The 19,165-nt window shown below is 52.7% G+C and overlaps 1 protein-coding gene across 2 annotated transcripts in view; it reads left to right on the top strand.

The window, feature by feature from the left end:
- The window catches only part of STK32C (serine/threonine kinase 32C), a 79,450-nt gene that overhangs the window by 30,675 nt on the left and 29,610 nt on the right, over positions 1-19,165 (top strand). For both annotated transcript variants that reach the window (XM_065672506.1, XM_065672504.1), the window contains exon 2: positions 12,114-12,169. In XM_065672506.1, the coding sequence (XP_065528578.1) occupies positions 12,114-12,169 (56 nt within the window). The remainder of the gene's footprint in view (positions 1-12,113; positions 12,170-19,165) is intronic.

Genomic DNA, 19,165 nt, shown 5'->3' with positions numbered 1-19,165 from the left:
AATAGACAGCAGCCTGGGCATATTCTGGCTAACAGCTTGCTGGGGAACAGTCCTTAGCAAATTGCATTTAATTTGGAAATGTGTAAAAACAGAAAATTCGATGTGCCAGCAATAATTCCTTCTTTAATTTGCTATTTTAAACGTGCGTTCAAATCTGTTTATTCTGGAGGCGTGTAGGTAAAGGAGAGGAACGGAGAAACCTCAACCTGCTCCTGCTCCAAGGCAGAGGAGGAACCTCGTGGCCAAGGCTGGTGGTGGGCTTGGGCTCCCGGCAGGGGGGAGCTTTCTGCAGCCAAGGTAGTGGTGTTGGGAAGCTGGCACCTTTGCAGTTATCGTTCAGGCTTTGCTCGTGGTCTGTGAGAACTCCAGGCAAATGCTGGTCTGTAAATCGTGTTGTGTGTGCTTTGTTACAGATGGAGAGGCAGGGCACACTGTGGAGGTGGTGGGTTCAGCATGATGGAGCAGTGCGAGAAGTGCAGGCAGGGTGGGGGGAGCACATGGAATCACAGAATCAGCACCATTGGAAAAGCCCTCCAAACTCATCCACTCCAACCCTTACCCCAGCACTGCCCAGGCCACTCCTGCCCCATGGCACTGGGGCCTCGTCTCCACGGGCTGTGAACCCTTGCAGGGCCGGTGCCTGTAGCCCTGCCCTGGGCAGCCTGTTCCAATGCTGAGCACCCTCTGGGGCAGGAATTGTTCCTCAGCTCCATCTAAACCTGCCCTGGGGCAGCTTGAGGCCGGTTCCTCTTGTCCCATCCCTTGTTCCTTGGGAGCAGAGCCCAGCTCCTCCTGGCTCCATCCTCCTGTCAGGCACCTGTAGGGAGCCATCAGGTCCCCCCTGAGCCTTCTCTTCTCCAGACTGAACCCCCCGGGTCCCTCAGCCGTTAAAGACTTCACAGATGAGGTGTATGCTGGTTGCATGGGATGAGGGTGACCTATTTCTCTAAGTCATTCCCCACTGCCAGCTCCAGGCAATGAAAATGTATTCTATGAGCGGTGAATAATTGAGCAACTTTCAAGTGATTAACACAGAGGAGAAGCTACAGCACGGAGGGGATTGTGCGCTTGCAGCCAGGCGTGTTCTGTGCGGGAGGGCAGGACGGACCCTTTGCACCCCATGAATATCACTGCTGATAGAAGATAAGGGTTTAGGCTTGTGCTCATCCTCAGGAGAAAGACCTGAGGATCCGAAGCAGTTTGTAGTGTCAGGCTCTCAAAAGTGGCTTTGTCAGTGTTTAAATTGTGGATTGAAAAGATTCAAAGAATTAACTTCTCGTTTCGTGGCTTCTCTGTACAGTCAGACCATGGGTGAGACAAGTTCATGAACAGAAGCAGACCTTATTTCTGATACAAACCATCTATTTATGACACTGCAAGTTCAGGACACTCAATGAAACCATTACTGTGCCATAAATGTGGAAAAAATCTATTCTTCTTATATTAGACAGCTCTGAAAAACGGTTAATGCTCCAGCACCGTGCCAAGAGCCACAGCTCATCCTGCTCTTAATCCACTTAATGTACGTTTTATTGGCATGCACAGGGTAGAGCTGGAGCTGCTCTCACACCACACTGAGCCCCAGGGTCCAGCCTGGAGCAAGGGCCCCTCGCTGCTGCCTGTCATTGCCACCCTGCCTGGACATGTCAAATAGGGCAGTTAAGTTGGGCTGACGGAACGGCTTCAGCGCCGAGCAGCAGCAATCGACCTTCATTGTTTTCCTGGTCATGTTTATGAGAAGCCCAGGAACGCTTCCTGCTACGTGTTCTGTTCCTGCTACACCGGAGCTCCCCGCTCCAGTGCCTGAAGGGGCTGCAGGGAACCTGGAGAGGGGCTTGGGACAAGGGCCTGTAGGGCCAGGCCAAGGGGAATGGCTTGAACCTGCCCGAGGGGAGACTGAGCTGAGCTCTTAGGCAGAAGCTCTTCCCTGTGAGGGTGCTGAGGCGCTGGCACAGGGTGCCCAGAGAAGCTGTGGCTGCCCCATCCCTGGCAGTGCTCAAGGCCAGGTTGGACACAGGGGCTTGGAGCAAGCTGCTCCAGTGGAAGGGGTCCCTGCCCGGGGCAGGGGTTGGGGCTGGAGGAGCTTTGAGGTCCCTTCAACCCAAACCAGGCTGGGGTTCTATGATACCCCCGGGAGTAAGATAGAGCACACTAGCATGTGGGCCCCCCTATGATAATTGCAGTCCGTACACCATGGGCTTGTGATGTTGATGTTTCCCCACCTTTCTTGGAGCCTCGTCCATCCCCGGTCATGCTGGAATGGCTGCCAAGAGAAGAAACAAACAGGAAAATTGCTATTGAAGAGGTTGCCATAAGAATGACTGGTTCTGGTCCTCCTGGTTGTGGGACCCCTCACGTGCTGGCTGGACAGAGGCTCCAGTGGTGTCCTCAGGACAGAAATCGCAGCAACGCCTGCGCTCTGGCCGGTCCTTAGACACATCCTCAATAGGGGTTTGCATACTCCTAGCTGCAAAGCTGATGGCTTGTCCCTGTTTTCAGAGCTCCTCAGGCATCACTGCATGGGCTTAGATATTTCACAGCTCAGAGAGCGCTCGCGGGAGCAGTGGGTTTTCCTCCCAAGGGTGGAGGCTGAGCGATGCTGCAGGATCCATCTTTCATGAGGTGGTGGGTCTGATGAGGAGGGTGTGAGGAAGCTCAGGTCATCGTGTCAGCTGCTGCGGCGGTGGGAGGCACCATCCCGGTTGGAAACTTTAACGGGCGCTGGTGTGGCTGCTGGGGTGAGGGGACCTTTAGAAGACAAGAGCTAAGGGAGGGTTGCTCTGAATGCGCTGCTGCGACATGAAAACCCTCTTGGCTGGGTGCGTAGAAAGCATTTAAGTGGAGTTCTGTTTAAAGACGTGAAACGATGAGCTGGGTCCCAGGGGCTGGGCACGCAGCACCGCAAGGGGAAAAATCCTGCATCAAAGGAATTCCTAATTAAATTAATTTCTTGGGCTTTTAAAAGTTCTGTCTCATGTGCCTTTTATTTAATGTTGGGATGGTTCTTGAACTTCTACATCCCCAATTTTATTCCAAGCTTCTAAAATGCTTCCTTCTTTTTTTTTTTCCTCATGCTTTCTGCTTCATTGCAACAGTCCTTGTGGATTTCTGGCTCATCTGGAGTTAGTAGCTGCCTCCTCAATAACTTGGAGGATTGGGGCTGGCTCACTATAGTAGTAATAAGGTTCTTCCTGGAAACAGGGTTTCTTTACTGGCTGGATTTTATTTCTAATTGCTAACAGTTTCTGCCTCTTCCTGTGAGAATTCTGTAACTGTGTTTAAGCTGGGATTGCTCAGCAAACCTTACCACTGCAGAGCCAAAATGTGTGCCACATGCATAAAACATGACCCTGATTCCCTTGGATGGAAGCGAACCGAGGCTGACAAACCCCAGGCTTTTCTGTTGTGCTGAGCAAAATCCCAGCACCCCAGCCTGGGTTGGGTTAGAAGGGACCTCAAAGCTCACCCAGTCTCAACCCCTGCCACGGGCAGGGACCCCTTCCACTGGAGCAGCTTGCTCCAAGCCCCTGTGTCCAACCTGGCCTTGAGCACTGCCAGGGATGGGGCAGCCACAGCTTCTCTGGGCACCCTGTGCCAGCGCCTCAGCACCCTCACAGGGAAGAGCTTCTGCCTAAGAGCTCAGCTCAGTCTCCCCTCGGGCAGGTTCCGGTTTGAGATGGGAATGGCAAAGATGCCCCAGCTTTGTTTTAGCCAGGATTTTGAGAACACTTGAAACATTTCTCAAGGTTCAAAGTCGGAAGTGGGAAGTTGTGAAAAGTTCCAGTTTTTGGGGTTTTGTACCCAAAATTCACATTTTTCAGAGGAGAAATGAAAACTTCGGGGTCAAGCATTTCAGTTTGTGCAACTCTTTACTCTTTTTACCTTTTAGGATTAAAATGCCAAGGAGGTTTTACTGTGCAGGGAAGTCCTGACAAGGTCTGTTTTGACAGTGCTGCAGAAAAGAGCTCTTCCCACCTCCCTGTGCACGGTACCACAATGGCATTGCACAGAGGAGGGGAAGTCAGTGTCCTGGTGCAGCCAGATTTACAGCTGTTGTTGGAATACGTTTGTCTAACAGTGTTCAGCTTTACTAGGGGGTTTCTGTTCAGTCTGGGGGTTCTACTTGTCGCAGCCTAGCTCTGCACACAATGCAACCTAAAGATTTTGTAATGCACCTTCAGTCATCCATGTACCGTTTGTAACATATGCTGCCAAAGCATTAAGTAACATTTAGCAGATGTTTGCTGCTAATGTTATGCTACTATAAATGTGCTGGAAGGACGTTATTTTTGTTGGTAAATCAATTTTAGTTACTTGAAATAAAATTTTCTGAGCTGTAGAAGTGGGGGAAAAGCAACAAAGCAACTAAAGGTTGGAGCAGACATCCGATCTGCCAGCTTGATAAATGATGGAACCTGGATCTGGTATTTAATGAGGTTTGTTTTCTAGTGCCGAATGCCCTGAATGCCGTGTCTTCACGCAAAGAGCATTGGAGCACATTTCTGTGGCGATGTGTGCCATCTGGCTGAATTGGTCTGTGAGAACCTGGTTGTGTGGGCTTGGGGTCCTAGAGGAGGACTGACACCGAAGGGCAGGACACCCTGCTTGAGCCTTCCACGTCCTCCCCTCCCTGGTGCACCCGTGGTGCTGTGGGGAAGGAGAGTGCGGTCCATGGCATGAAGTTGGCAGAGAGAGCCCCCAGTGCTGCATGTGGCACGTGCTGCTGCAGTGCTGTGGGTTTCCATCCCAGCACTGTGTCCTCCTCCAGCACCCGCGTAGAGTACAGGTCCCTTGTGCCCCTAGATGTGCCTGATGTTCAGGGGTGGGATCCCTTCTCAGTTAAACAGAATGGAGCAAGGTGAGCAGTGAGTCTTTCTGCCTACAGCCTGCTCATGCACACAGCTGTGTGTGGGGTGTGTGTTTAGATGCACATACACTCTTCTGTAGAAGCTTTTCTGCAAGCATTTTATGTTAAGAATGTAGTAGACCCATCAGTTAATGGGAGTACGGCGGTGGCTGCACCGTTCCAAGGTGTGACCCTGCTCTAACATGGACCAAAGAGCACTGTGTCCTCTATTTCTTTCTGCCATGGCAGTGGGTGTCCCCAGCTCCTGGCCTGTCGAAGCCCCCAGGTAAGCCCAGCTTGGTGGCTGGCCTGGGCTCAGGAGGAGGGTTGGCTGCCAGCAGTCCCAGGGGGAGCTGAGGCAGAAGCTCTTCCCTGTGAGGGTGCTGAGGCGCTGGCACAGGGTGCCCAGAGAAGCTGTGGCTGCCCCATCCCTGGCAGTGCTCAAGGCCAGGTTGGACACAGGGGCTTGGAGCAAGCTGCTCCAGTGGAAGGGGTCCCTGCCCGGGGCAGGGGTTGGAGCTGGAGGAGCTTTGAGGTCCCTTCAACCCAAACCAGGCTGGAATTCTGTGGCTCTATTGGCACCCGCCTCCTTCCCTCATCCGAGCACCTGGTAGGGGGATGTAGTGCTCCATGAGCTTCAGCCTCAGTTTAGCCCATGGCCACCTCAGCTGAGCCCCTGGTGCTGGGTGCCAGTGCTCACCCCAGCCTGCCTGGTGGTCAGTAGCTGAGGTCCCAGTGCTGGAGCCATGATGTGCTCTGTCTGCCAAGGGCTGATGGGCATCGAGCCTTGGCTCGGCTGCCTTGTAATGAAACCTGCTCTGCAGCCTGCCCATGCTGTGAGCCGAGCATCGGAGTGTGGTGCGAAGGGCTGGGGCTGGGAGTGCCAGCACGAGGGATCAGCGCCCGGCGTTTACATGGGCAGTGGGGCGACTCCTGTGTAACATCTGCCTCTTCCGCACCACCCCTGGGCAATGTTCAACAGCGATACCCCACAAAACGGGCTGTTTCAGGGAGTTTTGCTGGGAGGCGGTACCCTTCTAGAAACACTAGAGCCGGGCATGTGGGAGCACAGAGGAGCAAAACCACCATCAGCGCTGGCCTGGGGGCCTTGGCTCCTCGTTTTGGGTGCTGCCCTCCTGCAGCCGGCCCTTGACAGCACGTCTGACCCTGAGCTGAGGGCAATGGCCATGGAGGTGTGTGGTGGAGGCAAACAGCCTGGTTTGCCCTCAGCCTGCGTGTGTAAAGCACGTGCTGTCTGCTCTGCTTTTGGCCACTGTGAACTCATTTACTGCTCTGCTCGCTAATCCGCACCAAAGGCGCACTCAGCCAGGGGTTAATGAATAACCCCTTTGGTAGTTACTGCAAAGGAACAACACAAACAGCATTTGTACAGCACACAGAACACGGGGACGAGGGGCTGTTTTCCTCCAAGGTCTCTAGTGCCTCCTTAATGGAGAAGCAGATGAATGCAGTAAGCCTGCAGTCCTCTGGAAGGGTTCCTGACCGATACAGGCAGCAGTTTTGCACTAATTAGGAATGGTTTCTGGCCAATGCAAACATTTTTGTACCCAGCATCAATAACCCTCAGTCATCCTAAAATGCCTTTGCAGTTGCTTTGTGTGGTGTATTTGATTCCTTACTGAGTTGCAGAGATTCATTTTTAATAATACAATAACTTGCTGTTTTTACACGACTTCAGAGTTGGTGCCTAATAGTATGTTTGAATTCTTAGTTTCGAAAGGGCTTATATTGTACCTTTAATTTCTTTCATTATCTACCAGCATTCCCTGAATTCCTGGGTAGTTAATGCTCACTTGAGCTTCCTGTCAGTCACTTTCTACTGTATTGCCATTTTTCTCACCCATGTAATCTTCCCTGTGGATATGAATAGGCAAAACAGATCAGCCCGGGGTGCTGGAGACAGAACATATTGCGTGTGCTTTTGCAGTGATGGAAAGGAAAGCAGTGGTTTCCTGCGCCGTATGGAGCCTTCCACTTAGAGGAAAATGGATGCCTTGTACTCAGAGGGTTCCCGGCTTGGGGAGCACTGCTGATACTGATCCCCATTGCTCTTTGCTTCTTCTTTCTGTCAAATCATTGGATCCCAGGATCCCAGCCTGGTTTGGGTTGGAAGGGACCTCAAAGCTCCTCCAGCTCCAACCCCTGCCATGGGCAGGGACCCCTTCCACTGGAGCCACTTGCTCCAAGCCCCTGTGTCCAACCTGGCCTTGAGCACTGCCAGGGATGGGGCAGCCACAGCTTCTCTGGGCACCCTGTGCCAGCGCCTCAGCACCCTCACAGGGAAGAGCTTCTGCCCATCCACCACCTGACACGTGCAGAAGTGGCCGCTCCTTCCGGCTGGGATCGATGCGTGCGGTGATCCTCAGTCTAAGCTGTAACTCTCTTTTGTGTGAGCTGAAGCTCTGGGCGTTCTGTGGCAGAGAACTTGTGGTTACCGTGGCCACATTAATGCTTCAACATCAATTACCATGGTGCTTTCTTCCCAAGCTAAATTGCAGTAATGTAATAGGTTGACAAATGTTATTAATTATGCCAACATATAGAAATACATTGATAGAAAGAGGAAGCTGATCATGTTGTACTAGCCCTACAGATTTGCTGTTACAAGGCTCAAGAAAGAATTTATTAGGTCCTCACCGTTGTAGAAAGTAATTCTTGGAGTTAAAACTTCCCTCTTTTTTATCCATAACTCTGGAAAATGTGCAGATATATAGTGAAAGGTTGACTTGATCCTTGAAACGTGACTTTAAGTTCTCTGTTTTCCCAAGATCTGAGGATACTGGATACCAGGTTTGCTAACTGCACCCATTGTTTTCCTGCTATTGAACATTGATACCAGGTCCTGAGTTTGAACCCTCACTGGGTGTCCACTGTGTATCTGAATTTTCATGGTACTTTTATCTTGCCATACTTCTAGGTATCTTGTATAGAAATGCAAAATAAACAGCAAAAATAACGAAAACACTCCCAAATTTGAGATAGTAAAGACAAAGACCTCATTTTTTTGCATCTCACGTTGAGGCGTCCTTCTGTAGAAAGAATTTTTGCAGAGAAACATGTTCTTCATTCCCTTTATTTCACTGGAGAATAGAAGCTTTATCGCAGAGTACATTTTGTGACTACAATGACGTCTTAATTACAGGGATGCCAGTGCAGCACCTGGCCCTCTCTTGTGAAGTGGGCTGGACTGGGCTGCGTGAGGTTTGCTGAGGTCCCGCTGGCACGTGAAACCCTGCCCCTGCTTGTCATGCAGTGCTGGAGATGGAGGACAAGAACATGCCAAACTGAGCAAATCCAGGTCATGGTGTTCATCTCTGTCTGTGGTTCATGGCTGGTCACTTGGTGCTGGGGAGAGTCAGGAAGAGGCATGTTTCTCTCATGGCAAATACCATCGTATGTCCAGCAGCCCCACGTACCTGCAGAGGTGCCATATTGGTAACAAGTGTTAAAGGAATCAATAGGAGTCATTAGTGTAGTTTTGTCACAAGGAGCTAACGAAGTACCCATCGGGTACACACAACACATGGCATCGGGTTGGGGTGTGACCAAGAAGTCAACGTCCCGTGCTGTGGTGCCACAATCCCTTGTGTCATAGAATCATAGAATAGAATCATAGAATAGTTCGGGTTGGAAAGGACCTCGAGATCATCCAGTTCCAACCCCCCTGCCATGGGCAGGGACACCTCACACTAAACCATCCCACCCAAGGCTTCATCCAACCTGGCCTTGAAGTGTCTGCACATTGCAGGTGGGTTTAGGATAGGATAGGATCATAGAATCAGCCAGGTTGGAAAAGACCTGTAAGATCAACTGTTGCTCTGGGACTGCCAAGGCCACCACTAAACCATGTCACTAAGTATAGGGTGGAATAGGAGTGGAATAGAATAGGAATAGAATAGAGCAAATAGGCTAGGCTAGGATAAGGTAAGGTAGGGTAGGGTAGAGTAGGATAGAAGCAAAGTAGAACAGAACAGAATAGAGCAGAATATTTCAGTTGGAGTTAGAAGAGACCTCCAATGATCATCCAGTCCTTCAGGGCTGACCAAGTTAAGGCATGTTATCAAGGGCATTGTCCAAATGCCTCTTAAACCCTGGCAGCCTCGGGGCCTTGGCCGCCTCATCTGCTGCTCACTGGGAGCGAGTGTCATGACTCCTCCAGGGGCGCCTGTGCCTCAGGACCAGTAACCCCACATCATCAGCTCTTCCAGCAGTGGGTGAAGGGCAGCTTTGTCCTGCCAGCTCGCGGGGAGCAGGGCCTCGGGTCACAAGTAGCTGTTCCAGGCACGTTCGGGTTCCTGTCTCTGTGATCATCACATATTCTGCAGTGGTACGTGGTCACCCGTAGAAATCCAGCGTGCCGAACACAAAAGCACCATGCTGCTGCTGTGATCAGCTTCCCCACGTGCTGAGATTTGCTGCTTTAATGGGATTGCTCACTAGTTCCTGAAGAAACTAATGCAGCTGAAAGCAGTCAGCGCCTGTTTCTGACACCAGCTGAACCTCAAAGGGCAGAACCCCGAATTTAACTTATTGGAGGTGACATCTTCACTGACAGGTTCAAGGTGACTTTTCATATCTGGATTTCTTGCCTGCTGCCTGGAGTGTGCTTTCTAGAGCAGTGGTAGCCATGGAGACATGGCAGTGACACTTCGGGGTTTGTTTTCGTAGTGGCAGTGCTTTTTTTATGCAATATTCCAAACATTGTACTAAGGAACTGTCAGGAACTGTCCTCCCGGAGTGATCGCAGCGCATGAGTGCTCTCAAGGGTTTCACTGCCAAGAGAACGCTGTCACTGTGCTGGGCTTCCTCTTTGAGTGGTTCTAAGTGACAGAAGCTCAGTTAGTTGATTTGTTAGCACGTGAAGAAGCCTGGATCTGTTGGCCCAGGTGTTCAGCATTGTGTATTGTGTGAGAGCGGTTTGGATCTGAGGGAGACTATGAAAACGGTGTAGTCGCAGCTTTGCATTGCTGCTATCACTACAGGCTCTCTAAGAAGGGTGGTAGGGAAAAACCTCAGTAAAATCATAGAATCATACAATGGTTTGGGTTGGAGATGACCTTAAATTTCCAAGCCCCTGTGTCCATCCTGGCCTTGAGCACTGCCAGGGATGGGGCAGCCACAGCTTCTCTGGGCACCCTGTGCCAGTGCCTCAGCACCCTCACAGGGAAGAGCTTCTGCCTAAGAGCTCAGCTCAGTCTCCCCTCGGGCAGGTTCAAGCCATTCCCCTTGGCCTGTCCCTACAGGCCCTTGTCCCAAGCCCCTCTCCAGGTTCCCTGCAGCCCCTTTAGGCACTGGAGCTGCTCTCAGGTCTCCCCTTCAGGAGCCTTCTCTTGTCCAGGCTGCCCCAGCCCAGCTCTCTCAGCCTGGCTCCAGAGCAGAGCTGCTCCAGCCCTTGCAGCATCCCCATGGCCTCCTCTGGCCTCGCTCCAGCAGCTCCACGTCCCTCTTGTGTTGAGGACACCAGAACTACACGCAGTGCTGCAAGTGGGGTATCACCAGAGCAGAGTAGACAGGAGGAGAGGGAGAGAAGGGGTGTGATAAGGAGATGACACCACCCACGTAGCTGAGCCCTTCGGAGGCACAGGGGCTGTCAGGATGGGGCGGCATTGGTTTCTCCAATGAATCTTTCATGGAGTCTCCTGCAGCATCGCTGGGGAGGAGATGGTGCATCTGCCCTTCAGCATCACTTGTGGAGTGTGGAGTGGGCTGGGAGCGCGGGCAGATATGTGGTAAGAGCTGGCCCAGGCTCTGTTTTCAATTAATTTGGCAAAGTTTTCCGAGTTCTCCTGCAGAAAATGTCCCACAGAAGCGACAATAACAATATTTTGGATATCAGCCTAGCACAAAAGGGTAATAGGAACTCCACGGGCATGCGTGGGCTTTTGATTCATCCTCAGAGATGACAGATGTGCATTTATTTAAGATCTGGGAGTGGGATTTGGAATATTTATGGTGAATTCTTTGCTCCCGCTCTTCCTGTGTGATCTTGGTCTCCGCTGCCAGTCAAACACAGGTTCAGTGCTCGCTGTTGAACACTTCATGCTTCATTCTTGCTGCAGGTCCTCAAACCTGTGCCCCGCATCTCTCTTCATCCAGCCTTCTGGGGAGGAAATGCTGAGGGTCCCCTTGCACGTCAGGATCTTGTGGTGGGAATGCCAAGGATGACGGGTGGCGCTGAGCAGGGTGCAGCTCAGGCGGCTGGGGGGCTCCTCCGCAACACCTATGGCCTCTTTGGGAGCGCGGTGCTTGTGCCGCAGCCAGCCCCGTAGTGCAGCGTGTGCCACGGGCTCTGTTTGCAGCGTGCAGCTTCCTGAGCTCTGAGGGCATCAAGGGATTGAGACAGAAAGAGGCAATTTGTAAAATGGGGGTAATGGTGTGTCCTGTACACGGGCTTTTGTGAGGGTGTTTGTTTGTCTGTCTGTCTGTGAGGCACTCCCTATGTGGCAATGAGGATTATTTCGTTAGTGGTATAAACAGACCTGCACTTCTACCGTGAGGGTGCGGAGGCGCTGGCACAGGGTGCCCAGAGAAGCTGTGGCTGCCCCATCCCTGGCAGTGCTCAAGGCCAGGTTGGACACAGGGCCTTGGAGCAAGCTGCTCCAGTGGAAGGGGTCCCTGCCCGGGGCAGTGGTTGGAGCTGGATCAGCTTTAAGGTCCCTTCCAACACAAACCAGGCTGGGATTCTATGGTTATATCCTTTTTATTTACTGAAGACTGAGATTAGATTAGATCCCAGCAATAGTTCAGCAAAAGTAATTTCATTTGCAGTGCTGCTGATCACGGCACTAACGGAAGTGTTAGAGCTGCACCGACCTCTCTTGTCATTGCTAATTGTCTTGTCATCCTCTAATTGTTGTCCTTTGGAACGCCCCAGTGCCAGACGCCTGGGATGTTGAGTGTGAAGCTGCATGGATCCAGGCGCTTGTGTTCTGCTCTCGGCCATGCTCTGAGTTGGCTCATGTGCTAATGGCATATCTGTGAGACTCCTCCTGTATCAACACAGGCCAAAGCTGCATTTTAACTTGTGCTAAACCACTATAATAATCCAATTCAACCTCTTTTCTAGCTACTACAAGCAGGTAACGAGATTTGAAAGCAAAGCAACTGCTGGCCATCATCTTCCCCAGGAGGCGGTGACTTGAAGCTTGACCAACGCTCTGTAGTTGTCTCCTCGTCTTCTTTCTGGATGTAAGCTCTTTGCAGTAAAGCATTTACAAATGTCAATTCTTTTTTCTTTACCTTGTAGTGAACTTTGACCACTTCCAGATTCTCCGGGCGATTGGGAAGGGAAGCTTTGGCAAGGTAGGCTTGGACCCTCGGTCCTCAGCTTGCTTGTATGTTGTATCAGGTGTGTGCTGTTGTGTACTTGCTGCCACAGGAACGGTGCTGAAACAGGCCACTCTCATTGCTGGATCATGGCTGCTCAGTAAACACAGGAAAACTGTGTTCAGGAAATACCTTGCTGCCATTTGGCATTACTTTATTTCTTGGCATCTTGGTGAAACAGGTGTATTTGGAACTACAGCACAACTGGGGCCATTTCACAGCACACACTCATCGTGTCCTCTGCTTCCTGGGAGGGCTGGTGGCTTGTGAGGGAGGCCAGTAAGTCAGGAGGGCGTAGCGAGTTGTGCTGGGTGACGGGCTGAGCTGGCACGATGTGGTCTGGAGGGTTCTCTGAAGCCCTGGGCTGCTTTCCCAATCAGAAATGAGTTATGCTGAGAGGTTTTGTTGTTTATTTTTAACAAGGGTTTTTTGCCAAGCATGTGGGAGAAGGTGGGAGGTGATGATCAAGACGCTGGAGAGCTCTGGAAATCTGTTGCTGCTCAGTTTCCTAGCTCTAGTCCTCTCTTACATGCCTTTTCAGTGACTCTCTCTCAGTCCCTGTGTCAATAGCTCTTTGCTGCTTCTGTCGTGGCGTTTTACACCATTTGCTTGCGCTGCAAGCTCCAAGTTCAGTGTGTGTGTGTGTGTGCACGTGCATGTGCTGTGTCCTTGCATGTGCGTGTGACTTCATTGCACCAGTGCTGTTCTGTAGTTTTCTCGTGGAGAATGTGTTTCACCTGGGATGCGATGAACAGCGAGTGAGGAGTGAAAACGCTTCAGTTGGAGGTTTCACTGCACAAGTCAGAGACCGTTTTGTTCGGAAATCACCTCTGCTCTGGAGCCAGGCTGAGAGAGCTGGGCTGGGGCAGCCTGGAGAAGAGAAGGCTCCTGAAGGGGAGACCTGAGAGCAGCTCCAGTGCCTGAAGGGGCTGCAGGGAACCTGGAGAGGGGCTTGGGACAAGGGCCTGTAGGGACAGGCCAAGGGGAATGGCTTGAACCTGCCCAAGGGGAGACTGAGCTGAGCTCTTAGGCAGAAGCTCTGAAATCCTCATTTTAGATACTTCAGGCATAGCATCAGTGGTGAGGAACAGCACCAGCACACAGTCCAGCCGCAGTGTGGGTGAGGTGAGTCCAGCTTTTAGAGTCGAGCGAGTGGACACAGTCACAGCGCTGTCCTCAGCACTGCTTGCTGGCGAAGGCGTTCTGTCACAGCCTCAGTTAACGGCCAAGCACCGAGGTATCTTTTACACTGTTCCGATGTGCTTGGGGCACGCTCTCCCTTGCTAACTCCTGCCTGGCTTTGTTGTGAGTCCATGTGGGACCGCCACGGCTGCTGAACATGGAACGCTGGGCAGTGTGCAAGTCATGAGGAGGAGGGTTTGAACAGTCACCCGTGTTTGCAGCCGTGTCTCTTGAGACAGAAAAGGCAGAAACTGGCAGCAGAGCTCTGTGGGGTTCCTGAGGTTATAATAGATGGTGCAGAATGGTTAAATACAAGCTCAGGCCCTTCCTTAGGGTAGTGCTGTAAAGATAAAAGGCAAACAGCAGAGGAAGGTCTCCCCACACAGCCCTCGCCAGAATAGGATCTCTCAGGGTTTTGTGACTTCTGCTCATCATTGAAGACCAAAACCTAAATCAAAACCTCACTACAGAATAGCAGCCAACAGTATTTTGGGAGCTCATACGAGAATACTCATAGTTCCAAATGTAAACTTGCCAAAGAGGATTTGTTCTGTTGAGCACTTGGGGATGGAAAATTAATTCTGCTCAGAACACGAAATGAGGAAAAAGATATTCCTGTCCCAGGGCAGGGCCTTTTTGGCTTTGAAGAGAGCTGCTCCTCATGGCTGCTTCCTTCTCTGTTTATGCTAAAGAAAGGTTAAGTCTGGCACATAGCAGTCTATCAGGCATCAGAATTGTATATACACTTTCAACAAAATGCTGCAGTGATTCATCTGTCATCTTTCTGGATAATTATGTCAATATGCTAAATTTCCTTTGGTGCTAAGAAAAGCTTTTTGCATTTACAAAGTCATTTACAACTCGCATTTAATTACAGCAAATGTAGCTCTTCCTACCTGGAAACTGGTGTTTGAAATGTATGAGTGATTGGGTTGCTTTGGTTGATTCAAGCACTGTCTGCCCACAAGGAGGAAGGAGCTCAGGAGCTGGTGTCCAGTCCATATCAAAGCGGGATGCAGTGAGTGACCCGGGCAGTCGGGCGTGCTGTGTGATCTTGTGGTGATGGGAGGCAGCACCAGCACTGCTGGGTAGCTTTGGGCAAGGCATTTGCTTTCCACTCAGTGCAGGCTGTGCGCTCCTCAGCACAGGAACCCTACCAACGGAAGGAAACAGGAACTCAGGAATTGCTTTTGAAGAGGCCGGGGAGCCTGGAGCTGTGGCTCTGGAAGGTCTGCAAAACCAGACGCATTTCTGTTTCCTAGAGATGGGTTTAATAAACTTTAAGATACTATTAATCAAATGAATGTCATGTTTAATTCCATGTTTGCTCAAATTAGCAAATGGGTAATATTTTCCATGCATTTTAGAGGTAATATTATTTGATTTTCAGTATTTTCATAGGAGCATTACATTTGTCCTGTAGCACAGACTCCTTTGCAAGCAGCAGCAGTTATGGAGGCTTTCGCTGCTCTGTTGCTGTTACCCAAGGAGCAGCCAGCAAGAGAGGGTTCACAGAATCCCAGCCTGGTTTGGGTTGAAGGGACCTTAAAGCTCACCCAGTCCCAACCCCTGCCCCGGGCAGGGACCCCTTCCACTGGAGCAGCTTGCTCCAAGCCCCTGTGTCCAACCTGGCCTTGAGCACTGCCAGGGATGGGGCAGCCACAGCTTCTCTGGGCACCCTGTGCCAGCGCCTCAGCACCCTCACAGGGAAGAGCTTCTGCCTAAGAGCTCAGCTCAGTCTCCCCTCGGGCAGGTTCAAGCCGTTCCCCTTGGCCTGTCCCTAGAACATAGGCTCCAGGATGTGATGCAATTCGTGATCCCCCGTTTTAACGGGAACCACACTCTGAGCTGCATTATGCTTCATGAGAGGCATGGTGAGACCTGGGAATCCCGGAAGATGCTGGTTGCATTGCAGGTATCCTGACATCTGCCTCCCTGAAAAGCGAGCTCTCCTGGCTGCAGCCTTCCTCCATCTGAAGCAGGAGGCAGCCGAGGAGTGGTCACTCCTGTAACCCTCCTCGTGTCTGTGTGTGTGTGTGTGTGTGTGCGTGTGTGTGTCTGTGTGTGTGTGTGTGTCTGTGTGTGTGTGTGTGTGTGTCTGTGTGTGTGTGTGTGTGTGTGTCTGTGTGTGTGTCTGTGTGTGTGTGTGTGTGTCTGTGTGTGTGTGTGTCTGTGTGTGTGTGTGTGTGTGTGTCTGTGTGTGTATGTGTGTGTCTGTGTGTGTGTGTGTGTGTCTGTGTGTGTGTGTGTGTGTGTGTCTGTGTGTGTATGTGTGTGTCTGTGTGTGTGTGTGTCTGTGTGTGTCTGTGTGTCTGTGTGTCTGTGTGTCTGTGTCTGTGTGTCTGTGTCTGTGTGTGTGTGTGTGTGTCTGTGTGTGTGTGTGTGTGTCTGTGTGTGTGTGTGTGTCTGTGTGTGTCTGTGTGTCTGTGTGTCTGTGTGTGTGTGTCTGTGTGTCTGTGTCTGTGTGTGTGTGTGTGTGTTGCTCTCAGTAACATCTTTGTCTTTTTTTCTTTATTTTAAGTAATTTGTGAAGTTTTAGTAGGACCTGGGAAGGTTCAAGGCAACCAAAGAGGGGTTTATGGTAGTCAGGTATTGACTGTCTGGAGCCCAAGTGTGATGGGGAACGGCTGAGGGACCTGGGGGGTGCAGTATGGAGAAGAGAAGGCTCAGGGGGGACCTGATGGCTCCCTACAAGTGCCTGACAGGAGGATGGAGCCAGGAGGGGCTGGGCTCTGCTCCCAAGGAACAAGGGATGGGACAAGAGGAACCGGCCTCAAGCTGCACCAGGGCAGGTTTAGATGGAGCTGAGGAACAATTCCTGCCCCAGAGGGTGCTCAGCATTGGAACAGGCTGCCCAGGGCAGGGCTGCAGTCAGCTCGGCTCAGCTCAGCACGGCAGGCGGTGGAGCTGTCCCTGCCCGGGGTGCAGGGGGGTCCCTGCTCCCGGGGCGGATGCTCATGGCCCTTCCCTGTCTCACGCTTGTCTGGGTTTGCTCTGCACAAGCGCTGTGATGTCTGGCTGTGCTGCCTGAGTCGCTCACACAGCCCAGGCTGGGTGCTGAAAGCTTTAATCCATTCTGCAAAGGTCAGACATGCCCGCCCGGCGCATACACTGCAAATACAATTCCCTTGAAGTCCGTTCTCAGCAGAGCCCCTCTCTGATAGCACAACTGGAGCCTTTTCCCCAGCTTTATAAATGTTGGATTTTTCCCTGAGAAGAAAGGCCGCACACGTAATCCTTTGATATCACGAATATTTGATATCACAGGTATTTGATATCACAGATATTTGATATCACGGGTATTTGATATCACGGGTATTTGATATCACGGGTATTTGATATCATGGGTATTTTCTGCCCTGTGTTTTCCACTGCTGAGCTGGAGCCCGTGTGAGGCCGAGGGTCTGTCAGAGCACAGGCAGGGTCTCCAGACACATCCTCGCTGGCCATGGGCCCTGTCACTCCCTCACACGCTGGTGGCAGCCCCGGCCCTGGTTCGGGTGGCAGCAGAAGGACCCGCACTGAGGTCAGGAGGCTCCAGAGGTGAACATGGGTTTGCTTTTCCAAGAGCAGTGTGGGCAGCTGCGAGCGGGCAGCCAGGCGAGGGGTGCCCGTGAGGCTGCCGTCTCTGCTGACCATCCAGCCCTGCCCGGGTGAGGCTTCGGGATGTGGCCCCAGCCTGGATGAAGGAAAGGCCTTGCACCACCCTGCGTGGCTCGCAGAGCTGCCCCCGGCGCTGCGTGGGATGCCGTAGGAGGCAGCGGTGATGTGGAGGACGTGTTTCACCATAGCGGGAGGCACAGGAGCAGCCCCTGGCTGGGGAGGGCACCTGCCCCAACCCTTCTCTGCCAGCGGGTGCGTGCGGATGTGCAGCGCACGGGGAGGGTGATGCTCCCCCCGATGCAGCCTCCTGGGTACTGTTTACTGATGTTCTTCCTTTCCTGGGGGTTGCTAAGCTGTCACTGGCAAAAGCCATGGGACAGAATGGCAGAGAACGACCAGCTGAGGTGATGGCGTGGTCCAGCAGTGCTTCCCTGTGCGGGGCCTGGGCTGGGGCAGCAGCAGCGCAGCTGCAGAGCACAGGATGCTGCTGAATGGTCTCCGGTGGTGGTGTGAGCGGTGACCTCAGGTGGAGGGAGCCTTGGGACACGACTGCGCACCCCCGCAGGGACCTGTTTGGGGTTGCTGCAGGATCAGGCTTCATGAGGCAGTGGTTTGTAGTAAAAAGCTGCCCACCTCTGTTACAATTATATACCCAGTGCCTTATTAACATGTGCGTTAGAGACTGCCGGGGGCTTTGTCATTCCCTGTGCATGAGTCACGCTGCGGGGTGGGAGGTGGGACACACTCCAGCAGCCGGAGGCTGTGGACAGTAAAGCAGTGTGAGTGGAGGGTGGAAGCACCTTCCTCCACCCAGACCCCACTGATGGCCTGAGCCCACCCCTGCAGGTCTGCATGCACGGGTGGGACATGGCGCAGAGCCCAGCGGGGCGGTGGGGTGGCACACGGGGGGGCTGCGGAGGGGCACGCACCAGTGGCAGCGCCGCGGAGCCGTGTGTTGAGGGGGTGGCTTTGCTCGGCGTCCCCGGCTCCCCTGCTCACTACCCGGGCTCTCACTGCTGCTCAGCGGGCTCCGTCCCTCCTGAGTCATGGAGCCTGCTGGCTCCCAGTCGTCAGGAGGCTTGGAGGAAACGGGAGCCTGGCTGCGAGTTGTGGCACTTCGATGTGCGGCTTATTCTAAACCCGGAGCTCGTGCAGCCTGGCCACTGATGCACCGCGTCTTGTGTCGGGGGGCATCTCCTGCGTGCTTTGCTGAAGCCTCCCCCCAGGGTACGGATGCTGTTCTGGAGCAGTGTGGCACCTCTGGAGTCACGAACACACGGCCCTGCTCATCCAGCTCCTTCCTCCTCCTGGGCCGTGGGGACAGGCAGAGCTCGCTGCTTCTGCCTGCAGCGCATGGCAGTGGAGAAGCGCAGTGCGGGGCTTAATGCACAGCCAAGAGTACCAGCTGGGTGAGAGCTGGGCTGGGGCAGCCCGGAGAGGAGAAGGCTCCTGAAGGGGAGACCTGAGAGCAGCTCCAGTGCCTGAAGGGGCTGCAGGGAACCTGGAGAGGGGCTTGGGACAAGGGCCTGTAGGGACAGGCCAAGGGGAATGGCTTGAACCTGCCCGAGGGGAGACTGAGCTGAGCTCTTAGGCAGAAGCTCTTCCCTGTGAGGGTGCTGAGGCGCTGGCACAGGGTGCCCAGAGAAGCTGTGGCTGCCCCATCCCTGGCAGTGCTCAAGGCCAGGTTGGACACAGGGGCTTGGAGCAAGCTGCTCCAGTGGAAGGGGTCCCTGCCCGTGGCAGGGCTTGGAGCTGGAGGAGCTTTAAGGTCCCCTCAACCCAAACCAGGCTGGGGTTCTGTGGACCAGCCTCTCTCCTTCATCTACTACAAACCAGCCCAGAAGATGTTTTCATTTGGTGGCTCCCACTCACTCTGTAGACATGCTCTGCCTTGTGCTCACAGAGCTGTTGGGCACAGCGCCGCTTTACTCCTCTCTTGAAGCTCTGTTTTCTCTTGTCAAGTCATCTTTTGCTCTCAAAGTGCACCAGCACCGAGAGGATCTCGTGTCTTGTTGCCAGAACAAAGCTTCTCGACTAACTCATGCGTTGCAGTGGAGCCTGATTCCGTGTGATGGATTCATGGGGACTCCCTGGTGTCTAATAATGCAGTGTAATTAATGGTGGAGCCTTTCCCTTCTTCTGGATCTTGGTTTTTTGTGTTGTCTGATTGATCTTCACAAGCGGAAC

The sequence above is a fragment of the Lathamus discolor genome, chromosome 3, assembly GCF_037157495.1.
Source record: "Lathamus discolor isolate bLatDis1 chromosome 3, bLatDis1.hap1, whole genome shotgun sequence".
NCBI lineage: Eukaryota > Metazoa > Chordata > Aves > Psittaciformes > Psittacidae > Lathamus > Lathamus discolor.
Note: the sequence above shows the minus strand (reverse complement) of the source record. Positions and strands in the feature narration are given on the sequence as shown.